Raw genomic sequence first — 26,824 nt, forward strand, 5'->3', positions numbered from 1 at the left:
GCGGGAGCTGGGCCCCGGGCATAGACCTGTGTGCCTATGTCTTAATCTAGCCCTGCTTGTACTTTTTAAAAAAAATACACATCTTTATGCATTTATAGCACATGATGTAATTTATGCTAATGACTGGGAGAGACTCGCTGGAAATTACTGATTTTTTACAAATTAGCATATAAGTGAAAAAACACAAAAAATAAACAAGGATATTGCACCACAAACTATACGCTTGCTACTTGATTTGACAAATGTGATTTACTTTGGTGTCTGTCTAAATTAGGGTTTTCTAGAGCACTCATCTCTGTGATATGTGAGCACTAATTTCCTAGTAAATGTTCTGTAATGTGTCAAAATAATGAAGTCTTAGTCATATGAGACATTACTGCAGCACTCTTCTGTTGTACCTTCTCAGAATAGGAGGAATATGTGAATAATAAGGGTAGGGGCAAAGGGTAAGTAATTGATACTGAAAAGTGTGTGTGTGTGTGAGAGAGAGAGAGAGAGAGAGAGAGAGAGAGAGAACGATCTGTGCTGTGAAAAAATAACTTTTGACGATATCTAATTCTATTTATTAACAATCTGATCCAATGTTAGGGCAGACATGGGGGTGTTCTTCTGCTCTTGGGTACTATCTATGCCTAATATAGATGTTAATTGATATGCCCAAGGTTATGTGCCTCGGTTTCTCCATGTGTAAAAATTACTATAACACTTTCCCACCTCTCAATAAAGTTGTGTAAAGCTTAGTTGGCTAATATTTGTTAACTACTGCTTGATCCTGAGATAAAATGAGAAATTGGAATATAAAATGTCGGCTTTGAATGAAAATTGAGTAAATCAAAAACAGATGTGTGGTGGCAAAATTCATTATAGCATGTTACCAAAAACAGTTACCTTAGAGCGTGATGGGAACACTAATTAGCTAATGATAACAAGGGATTATGTGTATTACAAATGAGAGACTCCTAACAGATTTTAGTAGTGATGAGAGCAAGAATGTGAAAAAGTTTAACTTCAGAAAGAGTCTTAAATGCAATAACTTAGAGCACTAAAAGTAAAATATATGTATATATTTTAGTTGCTTCTGTCAACATTTGAAGTTCAGCAACAATAGGCAAAGATTAGATTAAATGATTATTTGCTGTAACAGTGGCTCTTTGAGATGTGATGCTGACGAGTATTCCACTTAAGTGTGTGCACACCCAGCACACCAGGGCCAGAGAAATTTGACTAGCAGTACACATGGAAGGATGGCACTCGGACCTCATGGCAATACCCACTTCCTCCCCCTGGCTACATATTGCAGCGTCGCCCTGCCCCTTCCTCAGTTCCTTCCCACTGAACACCTGTACCTGAGTAGATGCAGCCGTGTCTTCCACTTAGGTGACTCACAAGCAGTACCCCCCAAGAAGCAGGGCTTGGAGTCTACGTAAATAAGGACTGCAGGACCGTTCTACCGAAGCTTGCATCTGCCATGGAAGATGGAGTTATGGCATAGTGGTTCAGGAACATACCTATCAGCGACCATTTAGCAGCCCTGCAGATGTCCAATATGGAAACGTCACTGAGGAATGCTATGGATGTGGCTTGCCCCCTCGTAGAATGAGGTCACGCCCCGCTGAGGGGATGCAGCTGAGGCTATTTCGTATGCCATCTTCATGCAGAATGTTCTCCATTTCGAGATCATCTGCAGAGGGACCGTTTGACCCTGCATGCTGTCTGCATATGACACGAACAAACGAGGCAAAGCATGAAAGGGTTTAGTCCTGTCCAGATAAAAGGCCTGATGTTGCCTGACATCTAAGGTATGGAGATGCTGCTGAAGGTCCAGAGCAGCAAACCAGTCATTCTAAGAAAACATGAGGAGGATAGTTGATAGTGAGGATTTGGAACTTCATGTACTTGATATATTTATTGAGGCCGTGAAGGTCGAGGATGAGTCTTACCCCTCACTTGGATTTGGGTACCAGGAATAGAAGTCATGACCAGTGTTCTGGCGGAACCACCTCCTCCACTCCCAAAGCAGTATCTCATGAGAGGGGTCCCTGAAGAGGGATGGGAGGCAGGGGGAGGAACCGGATGGCATAACCTGATCTGACCATGCTTAGGACCCAGCTGTCTGTAGTGATTGAGACCCAAGCATTGTGAAAGCAGGCCAGCCTGTTCCCAAAGCAGGGGGATGAGGACAGAGGAGCAACAACTGGAACAGTGCTGTGGACCAAGGAGTCAAAATGGGTACTTGAAAGGCACTGGGGGAGGGTGCATGGATTGGCTGAACTCCAATCCCGCTTGGTTTCTCCTGTTGGCTCTATTGGTCTTTCTGAGGCAGCCCCATTGCCTCAGAGGAAAGAGAGGCTGGCCAAACGTGCACTACAGACGATGGTGCTGCTGCTGGATGCCGTAGTGGTGCTTCTGCGCTGCTGACATGTACGCCCCCACCGACCACAGGGTAGCCCTTGAGCCCTTGAAGGAGTGCAGCGTTGAAGGGCAAATCCCCAATGGCTTGCTGGACGTCGGTGCACTATCCAAATTCTGGAACCAGGATGCCCTCCCCTCGGTGACCACACTGATCAAAGTGTCGATATCAAGCGCAGACTGCAAGGACGTCCTAGCTATCAAGCAGCCTTCAGGGACAAATGCCGAAAATTCCTCCCACGAGGCCTCGGGCAGCTGGTCTGCGAACTTTGACATAGCTGTCCAATTAACAAAATCGTACTTGGATAGCAAGACTTGTTGGTTAGCAGTTCACATCAGAGGAGGTGTAAAACTTCCTGACCATGAGGTCCCTATCCTTGGGCTGGACTTAAACATTTCTGCTGGACTCTATCATTCACAGTTACGACTATGGGATTCGGGATCGGATGGGAGTAAAACCCCTCAAATCCCTGCATGGGAACAAAATAGCGCTTCTCCGTGTGCTTAGCTGCACAGTGTGAAGGAAGTGTGCTGCAGAGACTTCGACCAGTTCAAGGAGCGCATTGTTGATAGGAAGGGTGACTCTCTCAGGGGAAGATAGCTGTAAAATGTCCACCAATTTGTGGGTATTCCCAAGGGAAGAAGCTACATGCCGCAAAAGGTCTTGGTATGCCTTAAAATCCTCCAGTACCGAAGGGGAGAATGAGCCAGGCTGCACAGCATTCTCCGGAGATGAAGACGAGGCTCTTAACTGAGCTGTATCCTGGTCCAGGGTTGATGGATCTGGACGGGCTGACTATGGAGGCTCCGCAGGGAGAATGACCCAGGGCTGTCTCGGGGAGGGGCAAGTGAGGCAATTTGCCCCAGGCCCCACAGGGGCCCCACGAGCCCTGGGCCGGCGGCAGTCCGGGTCTTCGGCGGCAGGGTCCCTTCAGTGCTGCCGAAGATGCGGAGCGAGTGAAGAGGCCCCCACCGCCGAAATGCCCCGTGAGCCCTGGCCTGGCGGCGGTCCGGGTCTTCAGCAGCATTTCGGCGGCGGGGGGCCCTTCAGTTGCTCCAGGTCTTCAGCGACATTTTGGCGGCAGGGGGTCCTTCAGTGCTGCCGAAGACGCGGAGTGACTAAAGGGCTCCCCGCCGCCGAATTGCCACTGAAGACCCGGACCGCCGCCGGGTGAGTACAAGTGCCGCAGCTCCCCCGCTTTGCCCCAGGCCCCCTGAATCCTCTGGGCGGCCCTGGAATGACCGCCAGTGCCTGGGCCTGTAGCAGATTGACGGTACCACCACAGACCTGGCCAGTTATCTCACCTTTGAGCGAGATGAAGAGCGAAACCGTCACAACTTAGGAGCATTCCACAGACTCCATGGAGGCCACTGTCATGGATAAGGCATTGGTGGCTAGAAGGTGCTGGGCTAGAGACCTCTGTCCCAACCATGAGACACACACCAATCCTGGTATCTGTAACAGTCCATCAGCAGTCCTCAATGCTGGTTGGATGATGGAGAACAGGATAATGACAACCCCAACTGAGATGCAGAGGAGCCTCGGGGTCCTGGAGATAAGGGTGGAGCGAGACCAGAAGGAGTGAGCAGGCAGTCTGAGTTGTCCGTCACCCAGAACAAGGCAGGAAGCAGCACTGCTGAGGGAAGTGGTACGGTTGGTACCAAGCATGCCGGTGCCAGAATCTTTCTCGGTCCTGAAGTGAACAGCAGTACAAGGATGTCTGATGGTACTGACATCAAGGGGGCAAAAACCGCCATGGAAGCATTTGTGGTTCTGACTGTAGTGGTGCCGAGTAGGTTCCCGATACCAGCCCTACTTCCATAACCTGTGGAAGGGAAACATTGGGGTGCAGTGCCAACTGACCTGAGCGTTCACCAGCTCATTCAGTCAAAGGGGCTATAGTTGATGCAACCGTGGCAAAATCCTGGTCCAAAGGAGAGGATGGGACCAAAAGGTAGAGGAGGTCTGTAGCTGCCTGGCACCACGTGTGGGGATTGCTGTTGGGGATCACTCCCCACACGAAGGACCACGTTTAAACCGTGGTGAGGGCATCACTGAGGGAAACAAACTACTAATCTTACACAACTCTAGCTAACCCTAAGGGTACTACTAACTATACACAAGAGAAAAAACTGAACCAGTTGTGAGGTTGAGACTACGCAGAGCTTCAACTCCAGCCCCAGGCAGTAAGACAAACTGAAGGAGGGTTGGGCAGTGCTGCCTCATGTAGCCAGGGGAGGAGATACGGCCATTAGGACCAAGTGCCGCCCCTCTACAGGTGGTACTAGGCAAATTTCTCTGGCTCCAGTGCACCATGCATGCACACACTTATGTGGAACACATGGCTGCATCCACTATAACAATCAGTATTTTATTCGTGCAGTACTAATTCATGAGGAAAAAATGTAATATGGTTAACTGAAGTATGCATGGCCCAGCATTTTTATACCTTCTTCACATAGAAAACTCAAATTTGTTAGCATAGGCCTTGATCTTACAAACCTTTATTCACGTTGCGCTTAGTAACTTGAGGAATCCCTTGATGTGAAAGAAAGGGTTCATGTTAGTAAGAATTTGCAGGATTAGGTCTGTAGTTTAAAACATCTGCCCTAGGGCATGGTACTAATTCAAAGTGTGTGTGTTACTGAGACTGCGAAGACTTATGTGCCTATTCTCCTACGTAATCTCTACAGGGCGTACTGTAACTGGAAAAACCTACTGTCCCTCTCCCCCTCCATAATCCAAAGCATCAAGCAACAGCAACAAATCTGTGGGTGGTTTATCCAAAGTATGCTAAATTTCTATTGGTTGGTTTTTTTTCCTTAGGTGCTGTTTACTTACCCCCCCTCCCCTTACAATAGCTCTTAATAACATTAATTGCATGTGGGGAGATACTCCTCCAGAAACTATTATAAATAGTTCTTTATCATCATAATTTGTATTGCAATAGCACTTAGAGGCCAGCGCCCTGTTGTGCTAGGTAGCATAAAAACATAACAAAGGGATAGTCCAAGTCTGGGGGAGGGATAGCTCAGTGATTTGAGCATTGGCCTACTAAACCCAGGGTTGTGAGATCAGCCCTTGAGGGGGCCGTTTAGGGATCTGGGGCAAAAATCTGTCTGGGGATTGGTCTTACTTTGAGCAGAGCGTGGGCCTAGATGACCTCCTGAGGTCTCTTCCAACCCTGATACTCTATGATTCTAAGCCCAAAAGAATTTAGGTCAGGTTCAAAGTAGGAGCAAGGGGTTTAAAACACTTGAGTCCATGAAGAACTGCAGATCCAATTATAGCACTGGAATTTAGGCTGGCATTTTCAAACCTGGATGCCTAAATTTAGCTCCTAAATACAAGCAGCCTGGCTTTCAAAGCTGATGAGCGCCCATCGATCTCACTGAAATCAGTGGCAGTTAAAAGTGCTCAGTGCCACTTTTACTTAAGTGCCGAACTTTAAACACCTAGATTTGAAAATATTGACCAAAGTTTTATGTGTGTGGCACATTTAAAAGAATGGTTTGGTTTAAAATTACATCTATACATTCCGGGCTTTAGGGCCTTACCCTACTGTTTTGGTGTCCAAACATCACCAGCATTGGTAACAGACGTAGACCACCTCAATCGTTTAGCCTAGAACTCATCTCTAGCTGCCACATTCTTTCAGACATAAAGCACTGGAACATGTACTAGGCTCCTGAACTGGAACAAAATGCAGCCTACAAAAGTGTAACTCTCCAGATGTTTTCAGCAAGAAATATCAAAGTTACAAAGTGCCAAAATTTAAAGATTCTGCGAATTTATGGAAAATCTGTACCCCTTGTGCTTTATTGGCCTCGCTTGTAAGAAAAGAATTCATATGGTATTCAGAGAAAGCATTCCATATTGCCGCCTGTGGTTGCTGAAGCTTAGATACTCCTAGAGCAGCCTGTTTCCTTTGAAATCTAAGTCATAATTTACCTGTTGTTTTGTATGACAAAAACCTTGGGTTTTTTTCTACTGGTTTTCACAAGACGGTTTATATTTCACACGAAATACAGTGTATTTATGATACACTGAAGATTACATTTCCAAGAGGAGCATAAGAAAAAAGGCCCATAAAATGGTGCCTAATGCAGATAATTGGTCCTCGCTTTCTTTGTAGACGGGTTGGAGATCGTCCTTGGGTTCCAAGAGCCGTTCTTTATAGTACCTGTTTCTGTATTTACAGACAAGTAAATTGGGTCCCCTTCAGTCTTTTTTTCTTCAGACTTGCCAATGGTTCTATTGAAGGGCCTGTTTTGCAGATAAAACTCACCAATCTGTTTTGTTGGTATGTCTTAATCTTGTTTGCTGCTTCTCCAGGATTTGAGTGAGTGGGGCCTTCTTAACAAAGATGTTCTCCAAAAATAGACCTGTCCTGGTTATTAGCCTGATTGCATACTCACGTCGGAATCATCCCACAGCCATTTTGACACTTCTTTGTGGATTGACTGTTAGAAGGGGGAGGGAGGTGGGCGATTTGGGCAGGGAAAGAGGAAGATGGAAATATATAAAAACAAAATATAACCAGTAACAAGAGGTGGAACGATGAAAGGGGCCACCACCAGCAGCAGTTCTGTACCCAGCCTGCTCCTGTTGTTAAGTATCTGGACTACAGTCTGGGCTCTATGAAGGGTGGATGCTGCCTGAGAACAGATGTCCGCTGGTACCACTTCGGAAAGTAGTGACACCAGAGGTGCATGCTGGGTGGGCCACAGGGTCACTAAAGCCCCCAAGTGATTAAACAATGGGGGGATGGTAGTACTTCCCCTCTCCTCTGGCACTGCTGCAAGGATGTGATTGTTTGTTTGTTTGTTTGTTTTGTTTTTTTATAGGTCTGCTCATCTCATATGTGGGTCAGGGACTTTTAATCATTATATACATGACAAATAATAGGGCCTGCCTAGACACAGGTCAGCTTATGTGCAAGTACATATGGTAGCTGTTCAGATTGAACTTTGAAAATGGGCTCTTCTTCACATACCTTAGGAGAGGTTCTCTGTCACTGATACAGGGTTAAATAAAATGGTTGGTGGGTTGTTTTTTTTAAATAGTTTTGTAAGGATTGTTTTGGGTCATGGAAAAAACCTAGACCGTATTCTACTTTCATTTACACCAGTGAAAACCAGCAGATCTCTACTAAAGTCAGCAGTGTTATTCTGGATTTACTTTGGGGCAAGAACAGAATTTGTGTCTCTGATTTGGTAAATGCAGAGATTTTTAATAGAAGTAACAAATCCCACCACCATGTAGGATTTTGCTGAATCAGGCTTCCATTTCCCTCTCTTGGTATTAAATAAAAATCATGTCTGTAGTGGTCACCATTTAAAAATCAACATTTCCTAGCAGATACCACACAGTTATTACAGTTGTTTCCTATTTAGGGGAAAACTGCGGCATCTCAATTACCACAGTAAGTGACACATGCTGATTTTTTTTAATGGTGACTGGATATTAAAAGCTGGATGAAAATCAATAATTTGTCTTTTCTCATTGTAGTTGGTCCCCGGTCAAATACCGATGCAAATGAGTCCATCGAACAAATAGATGAAGATATAGCAGTGACTCAAAGTCAGATTAACGTTATTTGTCCTATCACACAGGTATGCTATTACTATTACTGTAGCAGATACATATTTCCCATCTTCAGTTACTTCACTGCATCTTCATAGCCATTATAATCCTATTCACATTCCTATCTATATAACATACTTGTTAGCTATATATGTAGATTGATTTTTAGAATCCAGACAATGGTCATGTTGCTGAAATAAAACCTCATGGGAATAATGCAACTTATCACACTGGGGGAGGGATAGCTCAGTGGTTTGAGCTTTGGCCTGCTAAACCTAGGGTTGTGAGTTCAGTCCTTGAGGGGGACATTTGGGGAACTGGGGTAAAAATCTGGGGATTTGGTCCTGCTTTGAGCAGGGGGTTGGACTAAATGATCTCCTGAGGTCCCTTCTGACTCTATGATCCTGTAATTTGAGTAGTACAGCATATGGACCACAGGGACTTCCTGCCACTTTAAGCAAGAGACTCTCATGTGTGGAGCTTGGAGTTGAATTATATTTTGTTGCCAGAGGACAGTACTTTCTTCCACAAGATAATACCTTCCTAACACATGGGGGCCTGGATAGTTGTGAAAGTTAAACTTGATTGTAATAATAGCTAGAGAGAAGGAAGGGTGATACCTACAAACTGTATTCAGTGGGGCGCAAGATAGTTGGGAATTTTCTGTCAGAATGATTTTCTGTTTGAAAAATGCTCTTTTTGCAAAATCCAAAATTTTCCATTGGGAAAATCAAAATGACAGCTGCCCATCCAGAAGGTCCTTGCCAATTTCCTTTTCAGACAGAAAATGAAACTGACACAAGCCTTCAAGTCAGTAACGAACAATCCAAAAATTTTCATGTTGATTCTTCCAAAGCAGAATTTTTCTGGAAATGCGTTCCCACCAAAAATATTGCATTTTTGTTCTGTTTTGGGATGATGGTTTTTCCCCCCAAAAATGAGTTGTTGTTTTTTCCATGTAGTTGATTTCCATTTACCAGTCAGCTCTAACTGGGGCTGTTAGCAACATCCCAGGGCAGGTCTGAGAATGTTTTCAAGGTCATCATTAGTTCTGTTAAGTACAGTCATATTGATTGCAGATGGAAATGCAGAAGCCAGTTCGAAATAAAGTCTGTGGCCATACCTACGAAGAAGAAGCCATTCTAAAAATTATACAGCGTCGAGAAAATCAAAAGAAAAAGGCATGGTAAGTTAGCAAGAATGTGGGGGGGGGATACTTGGCTTGCTGTGTATGTGGAATCATATTCCACTTGTTCTATGAAATTTATTTGTGTTGGCAAGGCTGAAGGAAGTAATATTTAAATGTCTGCCCCAAATCAGTCTCCCCATTAGTACTGTGCACATGGAGGATATCTTTTTTTTTTTTTTTAATAAAAACAATATTTAAGGAAACATTCAGCAAGGGTATGGGGAAGTAACAGCCATTCACTGTATCTGCACAACAAAATAACAGAGATCTAGTACAGTCCTTAACAATACAGAGAAATTTTAACATCTTAAAGTTGCTAGTTCATTTTTTTTCCGTACCGTGTGTTTTTTTAAACTGTCAAAGTTGATGTAAAAAATAATATAACTCTTTTGCAAATGCAGCAAAGAATCCTGTGGCACCTTATAGACTAACAGATGTTTTGTAGCATGAGCTTTCGTGGGTGAACACCCACTTCTTCGGATGCAAGCAGTCTTTTGCAAATGGAAGGGAAAAGATAGTACTGCCTCCTTTTTATAGCTTATATATTGTACTACAATAAGAAAAAGGAACTAATACAGAAAATTATAAACCCCTAGATGAAGGGAAGAATGTTCAGCCAGAAAAATAAGCTGTACAGTCCCTTCCATAATTCAGGAAAACACTTTTTACCATAGATAATGCTGGTAGCACTGCCTATGGTTAAGGTTGCTTGACACTTTCCATAAAAAGACCCTATTTTCAGCTGCTTATAACTTTGTTAAATTCAGGGCACATATTTTTCCATGCTGGGTGTCTAGAACAGGTGACTGCTGTTATTGTTGTTTAATTTCAGCAAAAAGGTTTCAGCCATTTGAGAATGAGATCAGGGAAAATATGGGTTTGCCTATGTTGAAAACATATATTCTCTCTCTTATGGTGGGAAGCAGGGCCATGATATTTGCCAGTGGGGTCACCGTGGTGTCAGAGAGAGACTGATTTTCACCAAGCCGCATGTGTTTGGCCATGTTATAAGCCTCTGAAAAATTTGCAGTTTTGCACATGCTCAGGAGAGGTTTGTAAGAGGCTGATGGTATTATTCTCCAAAGATTCTATCTGCACTGAACATACGTAAGCTGCACACAGCTCCCGTGTGATGACTGGCTGCTCGTGCACCATCCCCACAGTGACTGTGTATGCACCATCACAGGACTGAGTAGGACTTTCCCTGAAATTGTTCTCCCTGACTTCAGGAAAGTTGCTGTTGTGCTAGTCGCTCAAATGGATAACAGGGAGAAAGCAATCTGACTAGAATGCAAATGGGTGAAGGAAGATTGGTGCTCTGGGAGCAATAGGAGTCAGAGGGGACAGGGAGGCAGAGGCAGAGAAGCTGGGTTGGGGGATAGGACAAAGCGGGACAGCAGTTGGGAGGTGGAAAGGAGCCAAAAGAGGTAGCAACAGGAGCCAAAGGGTGGGAGCAAAGAGGAACAGGCTGTGGGGACAAGGGCAGAACAGCCTATAACCACTAGACACACTCCCCTCCAAAACCTGGAGTTGAACAAAGTCGTACCAAGTCTTAACGTTCCTCTGCTGTCTGTAATCAGCAGTGAAATCCACTAGCAAAATGAGCCTCTTCCTCCTCCAGAGGATGGTCCACATGGACAATAACAGCCCTGCTACTCAGATAGCTCAAGTCACAGAGGTTGTTGCTGTGAATCTAAAGGTTCTAATCTTGCTGATGACCCACATGGGAGTCAGTGTGCTTCCACATGATAGAATCTGTTTTTTCCGTTTGCTTTTTAAGAAACTAAGGAAATTACATGGAAACACACATCCCTATATTAAGGTAGCCAAGTCAAGCACTTAAAATTTAGAAAATGCGAGAATTCAAATTGCACTTCTGGCATTTCCTAACTTTTTGAACTTTTTGTTAAGGCAAAGTTAAAATAAAATGTTAACATACTACATTGTACCTTACTTATCCAGTATCAGGTTACTATTCAAAGAACATGGCTAAAGATTCTGGCTTGCCTGCTAGGGAGCCCTCCTCCTCTGAGTACACTAGAAAGAGTGACCACATTTCTGAATACCTATCCTATTTTTGGCACTTCTTGTGTATGTACTTGGTATGAAAGCTTTTCCATTACAAGAACAGTCCAAATTTTATTGTACCCCGTTCCATAGGAGATGGAGTCACATTTTTCCAGTAATGTGCAATACAGAGTCTAGCTGTAAAGTTAGAACAATACATTAATTTATTTTTGATTGCTGTTTTAAAATGCAGATCCTTTGCTGGAGCATTAAGTAAGCAGGTCAGGGGATCTCTTGGAAGCCAGCATTTTGTCATAAGATGAATCTCTTTAATAATTTCCTCCAAAAAACAAATTTCTGGACACCACTACCACATGATCAAGTATGTTCCCCTTTTCCAGCCACCTCTCCAATGGAATGCCTCCCTACTAGCAGAAATATGATGGATCTTAACTAGAGTCCAATGCCATCTATACAGTAATTTATAAATTTTTCTTTGAGCTCCACAAATTGAAGATGTATATCCCCTTTTCCATAGAGAGACCTAATCATCAAGATCAGTTTCTTTGTCCAAATCCCTCAACAGCTTTTTCAATCAAAATTGTGTATATCTTATAAATTTAAACCTTTGTTTCTAGCTTTCTCCTGGGTCAACTCCTCAAATGTGGTTAAAGGTCTCGAGAGTCTCCTCATGTCCAGATTTCACAATAAAATGTTTGACTTGTAAATACTGAAAACACGGGACCTTTGTATTTACATTATTACCTCCCTCTTGGTGTGACTTCAGATCAGGACCCAGAAACAGCTGTCCGAATTGAGAAATCTCAGCGTTTACCCACAATGAATGGTCCCTTTGATATTTCCTAGGGCTAAATTCCTGATAGGAAATGCTACATTAATTAACAAACTTTTGAGTGCTTGACCTGCAACCTTAACATTGTTTAATGTAATAGTTTTGATGTAATCATATGGTATGTTAGAAGTGCACATGACAACAATAACAAGGGTTTGCTCTAATTACATTTAGAAAGGTCAGTTAGGCACGCTACATGTAACTCTAAGTTCTGCGTAGATCTGTCTGTTTAAAATGAGCTGAGTTGATGTATAATTAACATTTGTTCTGGAAATACAGAATCGGTTTTTGAAATGCCACAACCTGCTAGGTCTATAGAAACCATTCAGACCTACTCTCTCAAGCTCCCAGCTGGAGTAAACCATTTTCTATTGTGCTGCTACAAGATTGTATTCTTCACAGTGGTGTTCCAGTGGGAGCAAACATTCCTAACGTGGTTTAAAGGCAAAACCTGGTCTGTTAGGCAAAGCCCAAGTTAATGCACTTTGTCAGGGAGATCAATGAGTAGCTGAGGGAACAGAGTGAGGAACAGAATCCTCTCCCCATCCTCATCCTAGAGCTACAGCCATTGCTATAGGCAAAGCAATGTAGTACTGGCTACAGCAAGCTGCATACTCTTCTTTCCTCACGGCCTGTGGACTTGACAGGTGTACTTCACAGACCATTGGCTGTCTCTCAGCCATTTCACCTGGCTTGCCCGCAGCCTCCACCTTCTGTGCTCCCACAAAGAAGCCTGCTATGCAGCTCAGCTCCACTGCAGCTTAAGGGACTGCTGCATACTGCTCTGTGGCTTCCCCAACACCTTGCACGGTGCCTTCCACAGCCTGGGAAAATTTCATGCACTGGTCACAGTAGTGCTAATACTTACTGGAAGTGTTTTATATGAGACTTTCAAGGCACTTGACAAACCTTAATTAAGCCTTGCAACACTTCTATCAGACAGATAATTATTATTCTAACCAGTTTATAGATTGAAAAACTGAGGCACAGCGTGATTAAGTGATTTGCCCAAGGCAGACACAGCAAGCCAGTGACAAAGCCTGAAATAGAAGAGATGAGAGCTGACTCTGTATTCCAAGTCCTAGACAAAATTCCTTCCCAAAAACAAACTAGGTTCCAAAAGAAGTGAGTCCTCAAATGTTTTAACTGTGGGCATTATCCATATACATCTGGCTCCGCTAGCAAGGGAAAAAGATACCCATCCCTGAATATCTTTCACTGTAGAAGTAATCTGACTTTACCTGACTACCTGCAGCCAAATATCAAACTCTGTATTTGTTCTGCTTTTAGAGATCACTAATATGACCCACAATCCTCTCCCCCTCCGTTCTTGTGAGGACTCATCACTTTTCATAACCCTAGCTCTTCCACTGACTCACTCTGTGGCTCTGGGCAAGTCACTTAACCTCTTTAATCTGTTTCCCTATCTATATAAGGAGGCTAATACTTATTCACCACAGATTGGTGGGGGGAGAATACAGTGCTTTGAAGATATAAAGCAATATATAAATACAATGATTACAGTAAGTAACTGTATTATTAGTAACACTGGCAACTCTCGTTGGATTTGACAGTGATCAACAGGTGAAAGTCTTTATATCTCATTACACTCATTCCCTTGAGACATCAACTCCCACCTATTAAGATAATTAGACTTTTTTTTCCCAACAAAGATTTATTATCCGTCAAGGAAAAGCTGCAGCAAATCACTGACAAAGTTTCTCTGGAGGGAGGGTGGGAATAAAATATAAAACAGCAAATGCTACATTCAGGTGACTAATATAATTCTTCTGATTTATTTATTTTTCTTTTTAATAGCTGCCCTAAAATTGGCTGTAGCCATTTAGATGTTAAGAGATCAGATCTTGAGCCAGATGAAGTACTTAAAAGAGCGATTGACAGTCAGAATAAACAAACCCAATCAATGCCGTAGAAGTCAGCTGGACACACTGTTACCACAAAGAAAAATTTGTTATTGGAGGTCTTGTGAGATAAGCTGCTGATTGTAAGCAGGTTGTGTAACTGATTGTTATTTGAAGTGTTTCATTTGAAGGCAAAGTTGAAGGTGTCAGCTATAACTGAAAGCATTTCTTAAACTGCCAAGTGTGAAGCATTCCAGTTTAACTTGTTTGTTTTTCTCCCTGAACCTCTAAAATGTTGCGTTTTATAAATAAAATGTATGTGCAAAATGTAACCTCCTTCGTCAGCAGTGTGCTCATTTTCAAAGCATTCTAAAGATATCAATTTCAGTCCAAGCCTGCAAAATGCTTGCTACTGGGTGCACTGTTTCTACTGTGAGCCATCCCAGTGAGACGTCTCTGTTGTTGCTGGGGCTACTCATGGTAGGAGGCACTGAGGTCAAGATTTCCAAGGGGACGTGATCTGGGGTGCCTCTACTTTTGATTCAGTTGCACTAATAATGCACTTCCTGGGCCAAATTTTAACCTTGGGCTTAATCAGGCCTCTGTGGGTAAGTCTACCCAGCAATGAAATACCTGCAGCTAGCCTGTGTCAGCTGACTTGGGCTGTGGGGCTGTAAAATTGGTGTATAGATGTTTGGGCTTAAGTTGGAGCCTGAGCTCTGGGATGCTGCATGGGGGGGGAGGGTCCCAGAGCCCACGCTTCAGCCCAAGCCCAAACGTCTACACAGCAATTTTAGCCCCACAGTCTGAGCTCTGAAAGCCTCTGTCAGCTGATCTGGGTCAGACCATCAGCATTGTGGGTCTTTTTTTTCCAGTGTAGGTGTACTCTGTCAGTATGTCTACACTGCGAAACAAATCCTGAGGCAGCAAATCTCAGAGCCCAGGTCAACTGACTTGGGCTCACGTTACGGGGCTACAAGTAGCAATGTAGATGATCCCACTCGGGCTGGAGCCCAGGCTTTGAAACCCAGGGAGTGGGGAGGGTCTCAGAGGCTGGAAGGTTTACACTACTAGTTTTAGCCCCGTAATGCAAGCCCTGCGAGCCCAAGTAGGTTGACCTGGGCTCTGAGACTCACTGCTGTGGGGTTTTGCAATGTAGATGCATCCTGTGTTTTTAGCTGCAAAATTGTGGGCACCAGTAATTTTGATCACTAAGATGTCAGGGTGCTTGAATGTGTCTGTAAATAAGGCATTTGGACATATAAGGGAGATAAATACAGGTGCAAATTGTATGCAGAGTGATTTGTACCTGCAAAATGGAAGACAGTTGCTGGACTGAACTAGCCCTATTGTGCGCTGCAGTCTGATCCAGTTTGCTGTAGTGCAGTGTTCATATTAATATATTCTCAGATAGCTACACGTTCATTATCCTGAAGTTCATTATCCTTGCGTTCTTATGAGCGATGCTAGACTAGAGATTGCTCTCTTGGTAGGGTGACCAGATGAGATGAAGAAAATATCGGGACACATGGGGGGGCGGCAGAGCAAAAAAAAACAAAAAACACCAGAGTGCTGCCGGCGGAGCAAAATATCGGGACACGAGACAACCACCCAAATATCGGGATGGCCCCAATTTTATCCAGACGTCTGGTCACCCTATCTCCTGGATATGTTTGTTTACCAGATTTTAAGAGTTAGGGCTTGATCCTGAGATCAAGTTGGAGGGTTTTAATTGGAGGTGCAGGTGCTCAGCATATCTCTGAATCGGGCACTTTGCATATATGTACCCAGTCTCTAGTATTTAAAGTGCCTGGATAAGGCAGTAAAGATATGAGAAATACCAGGCAAACCTGAAGTGCAATATTATAAGGAAAAGGAAAGCAAGTAGGTCAGCACCCATATCAGTTATGCAATAAGTGGAAAGTATTCTTTGAATGTTCACATTCCTGTCTCACAATAAATGATTTTTCCTTCCTTTCTTCCCTAGCTTGAGTTAGGCAACGTCTGTGAAGTCATGAAACTTGAATAGCAAGTTCAGCCCTATAAACTCTGAGATCCCTTCCTCTTTGAAGGAAAGAAATTTAACAGTTTGGCAGAAGATACCTGCCTTACTTTAACAGCAGTTACATATGATGTCTGAAGCAATATTTGTATTTAAATTGAGGGTGGTTTCTTTTATAATCAGAGAGATCTTTTTTGAGAATGTCCAGGACTTGCCCTCTAAAGCCATGACTTAAATAGTTATGAGATCCTTCCAGATACATTAGAGTTTTTCTGATAATACTCAGAAATCACTGAGATATTGCATATGATTTTCAGTTGCCTAAAGCAGGTTAACTGCATTGATTGCAGTCCTTGAACGAACTCTCTTCTCTAATCTGTTTGGCCAATCTTGATTCATTTCATTACATGCATGGAACAGCTATTGGCCTCCGTGTTCCCACTGGTCAGCTGAGCAGGGCCAAGAGGAGACCTTTGCCCTTTTGGCGATAGAACGGATGGATGGCTCTTTATTGATACGTTTTACTAGAAATGATTTGCCAGTTGATACTGAAGAATTGAGGGTCAGATCCTCCGCTGCCATTGCTGTGCACTTGATGCACTGGGTGGGGTGTGTGAAGTGCCTTTTGCACTGTCCCAATCTGGGGTTTTTATGCAGTGGGCAAGGCCGGCTCCAGGCACCAGCCCAACAAGCAGCTGCTTGGGGCGGCCAACAGTGAGGGGCGGCACATCCGGGTCTTCGGAGGCAATTCGGCGGCAGGTCCCTTACTCCCTCTCGGAGCGAAGGACCAGCTGCCGAATTGCCGAAGACTGAAGCGGCGGCAGTAGAGCTGCAGATCGCGATCGCGGGGGGTTGTTTGTTTTTTTTCTTTTTGCTGCTTGGGGCAGAAAAAACCCTGGAGCCGGCCCTGGCAGTGGGCTGGTGCCCAACACAGGTGTTCTAACATACACCAGCTGCCAACAGCTCCAAGGGCTTGTTACAACTATGTGAGGAAGGGAAAGCCTCAGTCATGCCCTTCAGGCTGAGAGCCAAGGAAGCATAGGCGTCCCTACAGCAGCTCCTGTACTGTCTCAGAATCCCCCTACACAGGGAGTATCCTCTGGGAGGCCAGGCCCACAAGGTTTAGAGTTCCTCGGCACTGGTGAAGCAATGCAAAGTGGCTGGTGCATGGGGTGGAGCTGAGGCCTAGGAGTTCCCAAGGAACCCAGTGTTGTTTATTCTTGGTAGTGGGTGTTTGTTGTTCATTTGCAAAAAGCTTTCTTGAGCATTGGTTTTGTCTATGCAGTGGTGAATAGGGGAGAATAGACAACCTCCCTATTCAGAGTGGTCCATGTTATGCAGAAACCCAGCTCTAGAAGAAGAAGAAAACTTCAGGGAAATAAAGCACAGAAATGAAGTATTGGCAATGAATAAACTAATCACTGTGATTCATGGAAGTGGACCCTTAAGCACAGTTTGTTTCAACTCATCATGTGTTTTTGCTGTAAGCATGCATACATTAAAGAATCAAAGAGTATATTTTATCTCACTGTTTGACGTCAAGTAATTTTGCAACAAGATTATAGGAAGGAGAATCAGGATTTAGCATTTTTCTGTAAAGAGATGCCCTAAAAAAAATAAGAAAAGTCACGCATACCTAAACCTGGTTCAGGAAGGAAGCAGGTGGCATGCAAATCAATAGCCTGTTCCTAAGAGATACTGAGAGCACCTGTCACTCCCTCTAAAATTAAGGATCCTCTTGGGGTCAGGCCATAAGTGATTAAAGGTATAGCTGGTTGAAAAAACAGGCAAAAGAATCCATGCAGCCCTACCCTAGAGCTTTCAATAGTTCCCTAGTGTGGGTGCCATGTAAAAAGTCCTCTCACTTGGAAAGATTCTTCTGAATTAATAGAAATCCGTATTTCAGAGTTAGGGGATATCTGACATTTCCAGATTGGTGTAATCAGTGAAGTGTGCCCACAGTGCGATTATGAAAGTAATTATGCCAGGATTTCTTGGAAGAACAAAACAGCACCACAAATTAAGAACATGCATCTGAATCAAAGATATGTTCATCATTACCACTCCTGAGCTGTGAGCTCAACCAGCCTGGAAGAATGCTTGCTACTTGCTATCTGGTCACCCTATTACTGAGGAGATGTCAAACAGAGGTTCTGACTACCTGCCGTCAATAATATTCCATGTCACTTTGTTCAAGAGTAGAGGGTTTAAAACTTGGTATCATGGCCTAAGCTCTAACTTGAGAATTTACTGAATCCTGTCTAAATTCCACTCTAGCTTTAACTAGATGTTTATCACCTCTTTGATTAAACATCTGTGCATACCGATCTCGGGTTGTATGTTGTGCTGTACTGTGTTGTATACTGGGTAGCTGCATTTCAATAATAGGTAAAATGCAGTAATTTAGAGGGAAGTACCTTAGAGCTGAGGTCCTTCTGAATGAAAAGTGCTAAGTAATTGTAAATAACTTCCTACTTTCTTCTCCTTACAGTCAGTAGCTTTAAATAGAAGGCACCCCATTGCAAATACAGATTTAGTCTGCAAAGGAATCAAATGCCATGTCTGTTGATATACATTCTGTGATTTCAAGTAAGATGGCAAATGCTTGCATGGATAATGAGTTATTTTTCTGGCAATGACATACTAATTGTAGTGGAGGGAAAGCTTTTTAATGGGGTAAATATTGCCAAATTAATTCTCATAGGAAAATCACATGCCTAGATGGGAAATTCTGCTTCCTGACTCCGAGTCGCTAATCAATAAATATCAGAGGTGAAAAGTAATTGATTGTTAAGCAGCCAAAATACAATGCATGTGCCTAACTTTATACAGTCTGAGTAGCCTCAATGACGTCAATGGGATTACTCATAGCATGAAATCTTGACTAAATTGAATTTTGCCACTGACTTGAGTGGGGCCAGGATTTCACCCGTAGTGTACAAACTTAAGCTTGTGCCTAAGTCTTCCCAGGATCAGGACCTAAATAGGCAGTTTGTTTTAAGAGATTATGCTGATTTTATTCCAATCCATGAAACTAGGGTGACCAGATGTCCCAATTTTATAGGGACAGTCCCGATATTTGGGGCTTTGTCTTATAGAGGTGCCTATTAGCCCCCACCCCTCGCCCTGATTTTTCACACTTACTGTCTGATCACCCTACATGAAACAGCGGTTGAAACCATGCGTGTGAACTGAATGGCGCAGGGAGTTTATCAAAGGAATGGTCTGCTTGTAAACTCAGTATGAATAATATCATTTTGACCAGAAGGGAAATGGAAAGACACTCTCTCACTGTTCTAACTTATGCAATCAGCTTCTGGAGAAAAATGGTGATGTGAGGTTTAAAATCTGAACCTCCAATGTGAGAATTTCAAAGAGACCTCAAATAACAGAAGAAGCTTTCATGCTCCCTAGATCGGAAAGGAGCAAAGTCAGAAGATGCAGTTCATGAGACTCTGCATCATTGTGATCTGGTCCCCAAAGGGGACTGTTAATATTTCCTGCCAATACCATCTCTAACAACACTTCCAGATAGGCTATAAATCAGTAATTCTCACACTTTTGTATTGATGACCCCTTTCACACAGCAAGCCTCTGAGGGCGAACTCCCCCCCTTATAAATTAAAACCAGGGATTTAAAATTTAATTTAATTTAAATGTAATGTGGGCATGGGGCTGACGGCCCAAGCCCCACCAGGCACGGGGCTGACAGCTTGTGACCCCCAGGTAATAACCTCATGACCCCCTGAGGGGTTGCGACCCCCAGCTTGAGGACGCCTGCATAAATCAAGGCAGTACATAAGAATGCCATTACATTTAAATTTGTTGATTTTACTTTGTTTTTCTGTTGTGTGTGTTAAATCTTGTTCTAGCATAAAATCTGTTGTTAAATTCTAGTACAGGGGTCGCCAACCTGAGCCTGAAAAGGAGCCAGAATTTACTAACGTACACTGCCGAAGAGCCACAGTGATACGTCAGCAGCCCTCAATCACCTCCTCTCCCTCCCCCGCCCTGCTCCCAGCACCTTCCACTCACCGGCTTCCACATCAATCAGTCCCTCCTCCTCCCTACCTCCCCCGCACCTTCCAATCAGATGTTTTGTGGTGGGCAGGAGGCTCTGGGATGGAGGAGGAGGAGCAAGGGCACTGCAGGCTCAGGGAGGGGCAGGAAGGGGTGGAGTGGGGGCAGGGCCTGTGGCAGAGCCAGGGGTTGAGCAGTGAGCACCCCCGGCACATTGGAAAGTTGGCGCCTGTCGTTCCAGCCCCGGAGTCGGTGCCTATACAAGGAGCCGCATATTAACTTCTGAAGAGCCGCATGTGGCTCCAGAGCCACAGGTTGGCCACCCCTGAGCTAGTATCTATAATTCTAGTATGTTTGCCATGCATGTGATTTCCATGGCAGAAAACATGACTTACAGTGTCTTTTTCCTCTTTTGTAAGAAGTCATGGTCTTTATCACTCTGAATAAACCAACTCCCTGCATTGTTACAAATGTGGCTCTGTATATGGCCAGCTTAGTAGCATATGGAGATTTTGCTATTACAGTACTAGTTTAAATATCATTACCTGGCTTGGAACAATTTCTGATGTAAAATAAGATATTTGACTTTTCATATTTTGAATGGCAATTTAATATTAGCTAAAATAATTGTGTGCCATGGCTTTTTTGGCTGATCACTAAAATTATTACTTCATTTTTTGCCATGACAGTCACTTTAATTGTAAGTGATCATAGTGATGAATGGGAGAGGGCAGACCAAGAGTAAGTGCTGCAAAGAACTGCCCACAGAAGTTACGGTAAATAAATAAAATAGCAAATCAAGGTAAGGGAATTCTAGACAGAGCACTATTCCCCAGAGAAACCCCTCTCTGCTTTTTAACAGTGTGAATCTAGCAGATGCAGGAAATGGAGCCAGAAAAGCCAAGCAAGAATAGTGAAGAATATTTATTTCAGTTAAAAATACATGTTGGTGTGTTCATGGGAGGAAAAGAGTGGAGCCTTTCACCCGTGCCCTGAACTTTCTGTATTCTACTAGATCTTTTGTAGCATTCAGAACACATATGCCACGGTCATCAGAAAGTACTAGCTCAGGGGTGGTGCAGGGTGCTTCCTCGCAGTCAGGATTCCAGTAGCAGAGGACACAGCAGGCAGCGTTCTTTCTTTTATCATCCGTTTCCAGGGCAGGATTTAGTCTTTACAGCCAGGTTTTGTCACGTCCTCAGACTGTGAGCTCCTTGGAGCTGGTACCTTAAGCACTTTCCAAACACTTAGCACCCACTGTGTGATTCCACAAATAAATGATAAAATGATGTGCATTTACAAAGGGAACACTTGCCAATTTAGGTGCATAAATGCCCCTATCTGGGTACACAAATCTGGGTATGTGCATGAATGGTGCACCCTTTTGAGGATTTGGCTCAGAATGTTTAATTACTATGGTGCGTGAACTGTAAAACTAGTCTACAAATTCAATATTTCTTCCTGGCATCAATGCATTCAGTTTGTAAATTCTCTTTTGCACTGACGTATGTTTTACAGCATTACCTACCTTGATGCTCACTGGATTAAATAAATCCCTTGGGAATGTTCATAGATGCATTTGGAGTGAAACTCATCCCTGTGCAAGCACACAGGCCAGATGCATCCTTAGCCTAGTTGGGCGTTGCCAGAGGCCAATTTGGCAGACTACAGCAGTCTCACCGACTATGTTCATTTTATGCCACTATGATATTGAAGTGGTACAGAGGGGCCCCAATACCCATCCCAGCCACTCGCCTGTCTACACCTGACCCATCCTGTAATGCCCCAATGCCAGGGCTTTCTGTAGGGTCTCGTGTGCCAAACTGGGCTTGCAGCTACTTTGTTGCTGCATTAGCCTGCACAAAGGGTCCATGACACAGGGGTAAATAGCCCAAAGACCTATGCGCCTTCTAAGTCCTCAAATAGTTCTTAAATGGAATGTAAGCGCCACCTAGGCGGAATGCTGGCCCTCTGAGCAAGAGTGAATTTCACCCTTGGTGTTTATTAGGGAGTTAAAAATCTATTTGCTGTAGTATTCTTGGAACTGAGCTGACTAAGGAGAATGTAGGGAGAGGAAGTAGAACTCTTGTTAATGTCTTCTGATTTTTAAAGCAAGGGAACATGACCTAATGATTAAAAACATGTCATACGATGTCTAAAAATCAATCACAAAAGCTAAAGGAAAGGTCGTATTATGAAAAACCTGTTGGCCCCACATTCTGCAAATATGTAACGCTCAAACGCAGTGTGTAGTTCTTCACGCGTCTTTTATTTGAATTCCTCTTATGCTTAGTCATCTTACCAGACCCCCGCTGTCAGGCATGCATGCTACCATTCAAGTCCATTGCTAAGCAGGGTAAACTGTCACGCATTGCACACTCGCCTGCTACGGCTGAAAAACACGTTGCTAGGCAGGTTCAATAAATAGCAAGGATTTGCATACATTTTTCAGGCATTTCTTGAATCGGTCAAAACAGCACAAGTGTACAGAAATAATTCCAGTTTTGCAGTGCAGCATGTGGAAGAAACATTGTGGGTCAAAATATAGACCCTTTCTGACAACTCTACGGCACCCAACAAGTATGACTCATACTGCTACTGGTGTTTTTTTTAAATGGGTTTATTAATGTCTGTCCTCCTTTTACTGCTGCTGTGTGCTTGTTAATATTATAGACTGAGTGCCCAAACCTATGCTAGGTAGATCACAGAAACAAGGAAAGATATATTCCCTGCCCTGAACACTTTACAGATCTAAAACCCTGAGTCTGAAAAGACCCTTCCATATGCATTAACTTTTACACAACATTGAGTAATCTCATTGACTATTTGGGGTCTAGCAGACGGACTGTCAGACTGGGAGGCAGAGATTAGGGTTCTGTTTGCAGTTCTTCTGTGCTTCAGTTTCCTCTCACACCCTTTATCTGTCTATCTAGACTTTAGAGAGACAAGGTGGGTGAGGCAATATCTTTCATTGGACCAACTTCTGTTGGGGAGAGAGACAAGCTTTCGAGCTTACACAGAGCTCTTCTTCTGGTCTGGAAAGGTACTTTCAGCGTCAAAGCAAAATGCAAGCTGGAACAGATTGTTTAGTATAAGTAGCTAACACATATTCTAAGGGACCATAGTGATCCACACAATGGGGCTTCTTGGCACTACTGGAACACAAATCAACTATGATAATAATCACAGTGCATGAAGTCCGGCACATACATAAGTCTTTGCAGGATCAGGACCTAAACCTCCGATCATGCAAGCAAATCTGGGCAGGTGCCGCATGGAGCTGTCTGCAGGACTCTGGTCTAACTTGAGACCTCATGCAGCAAGTATGGGTCACAAGAAGCTACAAAGAGGTAGGGGAGAGGCAGGAGAAGAGATCTAATAATGAGATCAAATGGTTGCTCAATGAGGCACTTCTCCTTAAAAGGGATATTGAGCACAGTGCTACGCTGTGCAGGCATAAAGGGGCCATATGGGTGGATCCCGTTGCAGGCTTGGGACTGAAGGCAAGTACACATCTTGTACACATGGCTGCATAGTTAGGGTTTTGATTAAAAGCTTTAATCCACTTTTTGTAAGTGAAACAGTAATTTCTTTCACTGAGTAGTAAGTAGAATAAACGGTATATATAGAAAAGGAGCTATTGATCTTGTGCAGTATCCATACATATTACAACCTGCCCAAAAAACTATTCTAAAACAACACTATTTCAGCCGTAGAAAATAACCTCCTATTTGTTTAAGCTAAATCCTTCAAGCCAAATGAAACTTGCAAAGTTCCCAAAATTACAAAAGACAGAGGTCAGATTTTCACTTAGGAATATTTCACCTACAACACACAGAACATAAAATAGCATGTTTTGAGAGATGAAGAGAACTGCTTCAGAAACAATCTGCAGACCTTTAACAGAACCATATTTCTGAAAAGAGAGAAAATGCAGCCGCTGGGAAATGCCTTTTTGACATATGCTTCTTACGTTCAAACGTATTAATGGGCCTGCTATGCTATGAGTCATCCAGTACAAGAGTTACATGTGTTTCTTTAAATACACTGAAAGTAGCTGAAGGCATATATGAAGCTTCAGAGTGGTTATCTATTAAGAATCACAACAAATACCTGCATTCATTGAATTGTAGACTTTCCTGATGGACGAGACCTCATCTAGTTTATTTGCATCATTTTGTTAAAATAGATTAGCAGAGTAGAATCTGGATTGTTACACTAATTGAACATACAGTTTAGCAGATGAGAGGCCCATTGTGCTGCTATCCAAGTCTCAGTGCTGTATTACAGATAATTTGTGTGTATGCAAATAACACATTTTAATTCCTCCTGAAGAATTCTGTCAAAACTAGAGCTGGCTGAATTATCTGTAGGGAACATTTGTTGGCTATGTTGCTCTTTTTTCCATTTGCAAATAATCTGTGAGCTCCTCCTGCTTTCTGCCAATCGATTTGTTATTAATTTGGAGCCACCATTTTCAGCCGCCAGGTGGTTTGCAATCTGTTCAGTTTGACTCTACAATTCACCGGGTATGATCGGTCACCTAAGTCACAAGGTACTATTTCTTTTACCCGACAGGATCGTTGAAACTTTTTTAAATAGAAGCATGACAAATAGTGAATATTTTTGGTCCTACGCAAAGACACATGTTCACACGTAAATACTGGTAAACATATGAAACACCCATTCTATAATAAGTTCAAATGAATATTTGCAAACAGTGAATAACAAAGGCAGGAGACACTAATATAGTTACAATGAATAGAGAGGGGCATGTATTACACCATAATATGTATAGCTGTGATCACAGATGCACACTGGCTGGGTTAGCCTTTTTTTACTATCCCACCTATGCACTAATTCTCAGTGTTGCACAGCAGGGTTATCAATGCAAAAAAAAAAATCCTTGCTTCCGATATACTGAATGGGTGGAGAAAGCCATTAATGGGGGAAAAGAAAACAGAGGTAGCTGAGGGAGGCATGGGCTGCAGAAGGAAAAAGTGACAATTCTCTACTGCCTGCATGGGTCTTCACCCTTGGTGAAGCTTATCCCGGGGCTATTTGTGTCTGTTGTGGAGAGGGTGTTTGTGCGTGTCCTGTCCGTCTCTTGTGCATCCACTCTGAGCAGGAACTCAGCTGTGTCCATTGGTCCATTTTTAGGGAAATCTCTGTATATCTTTTATTTTGTTAGAGCAGTTTTAGGAGAGCTGGACTTTGGGCGGGGGTGTCTTGCTGCTTTGTTGCCCCATTAGGCCTTTCTTTCCTTTAAGTTCTGTTCAGCCTCGTCCACTTGGTTGCAGGACCCGTCTTTCATTGTGCTTCAGGATAGCACAAACTAAATCCATCAGCATCAAGCTATGTCCCTCCTGTCATGTTACGTCTGCAGTAGGCAAACCCACTCAGCACCTGTTCTGCCCCAGGGAGAAAGGCCCTGAGGGTCGGGCTTTCTCCAAATAAACATGATCTCAAGAAAGCTGTTTCAAACGCCACCTGTTGGAGGCAGAGATGCAGATCTCATCTCCCAGTAGCAAGTGGCCAACGGCTGAGTAACAGCAAGGTCTCCGTTCCAGTCCGCCAAGTCCAACACTACCAGCCAAGTGCATTCCATGTCTGCTGAAGTTTGGATATGTAAGAACAAAATGATGATTGATGGCCACTGCATAAGCATTTGAAATTTCTGGCAGTTTCCCAGCTGCATAAAGTGCTGGTAGAGAAAATGTTAATGCCACCTTTAGGGACATGTTTTCAAAAAGAGTGGTCTCCATGCAGCTTTGTAACACATGATCCAGTTTTGCCTCCATATCTTTCTATTTGTGCCTCTAACTACCTGACTTGGACTCATAATCAGGTAGTAAGGGGTACATGTATTTAGACTTGCGCTTACACATTCGTTGTGTGGGCACAATTTTTGTATGTAAAAATCGAACCTTTAAAAAATAGAAGATCAGGTCTCAGTCTGTATCAAAAGTTTTCTGTTATCGACTTGTTGCTGCATTCTGAACTTTGGCATGAAAAATATCAGTGCTCCATGGAATGCCACAGTGATGTGAGAAAACAATACTGTAATCCCTAGTTTAATGCATTGCCATAGATATCGCCACCACTTTAAATGCCTAGCTGCCTGCATTGTAGGAATGTGACAGGAGAGCCATGTCAAACTGCATGCCTTACTGCTAGATTATATCTGAACTGCATGCAAAGCCACATTGCATACACTGTTGCTAGGTAACACAGCAGAATCCTATGCAATGCAGCTGTGTGCAGTGCTGGAGCTTTACACATGCAACATTAGTTTGTGCAGGGGAGAGCGTCATGCAAGGGGTGATTCCAAGGTGTGAAGGGGATGGTTTTATGCTTAGGGCAGTGTCCAATGATTTAGGAGATCTGGATTCAGTTCACAGTTCCGTTGCCTACAGCCTTTCTGCATGTGTTTGGGCAAGTCACTTAATCTCTCTGTAGATACCCCCATTAAAATGGGATTAATAACATTGCCCTGTCTCACTGGAGTTTTGTGAGGATAAATCCACTAATGTTTGAAAAGCTCTCAGATAGGTGGGGGGCTTAGACACACAATTATATGCATTACTAGAGTGTGACAAATCAGAGTCTCTGGCAATGCCCAGCTGCATGCACTGCTGGGGTCTGACAAGGAATTGCATTCACTGCTGGAGTGGGCCACAACAAGGCTGCACACACCCCTAGGGTGACCAGATGTCCCAGTTTTATAGGGACAGTTCCGATATTGGGGTCTTTTTCTTATATAAGCTCCTATTACCCCCCACCCCGTCCCGATTTTTTCTTGCTGTCTGGTCACCCTACACACACCCTGCTGCATGGATCCCGCACACACACTGCATGCACTGCTGGATGCTGCATGCACTGCTGGAAGGTAACA

General features: G+C 43.5%; 1 protein-coding gene across 1 annotated transcript in view; it reads left to right on the forward strand.

Moving 5' to 3' along the window:
- The window catches only part of NSMCE2 (NSE2 (MMS21) homolog, SMC5-SMC6 complex SUMO ligase), a 166,632-nt gene extending 152,386 nt beyond the window's left edge, over positions 1-14,246 (forward strand). The window contains exons 5-7 of the mRNA XM_039523537.1: positions 7,922-8,025; positions 9,076-9,182; positions 13,864-14,246. Of these exons, the coding sequence (XP_039379471.1) occupies positions 7,922-8,025; positions 9,076-9,182; positions 13,864-13,978 (326 nt within the window). The 3' untranslated portion in view covers positions 13,979-14,246. The remainder of the gene's footprint in view (positions 1-7,921; positions 8,026-9,075; positions 9,183-13,863) is intronic.
- The last annotated feature ends 12,578 nt before the right edge of the window (positions 14,247-26,824 follow it).

This window comes from Mauremys reevesii, linkage group 2 (genome assembly GCF_016161935.1).
Source record: "Mauremys reevesii isolate NIE-2019 linkage group 2, ASM1616193v1, whole genome shotgun sequence".
Lineage (NCBI taxonomy): Eukaryota > Metazoa > Chordata > Testudines > Geoemydidae > Mauremys > Mauremys reevesii.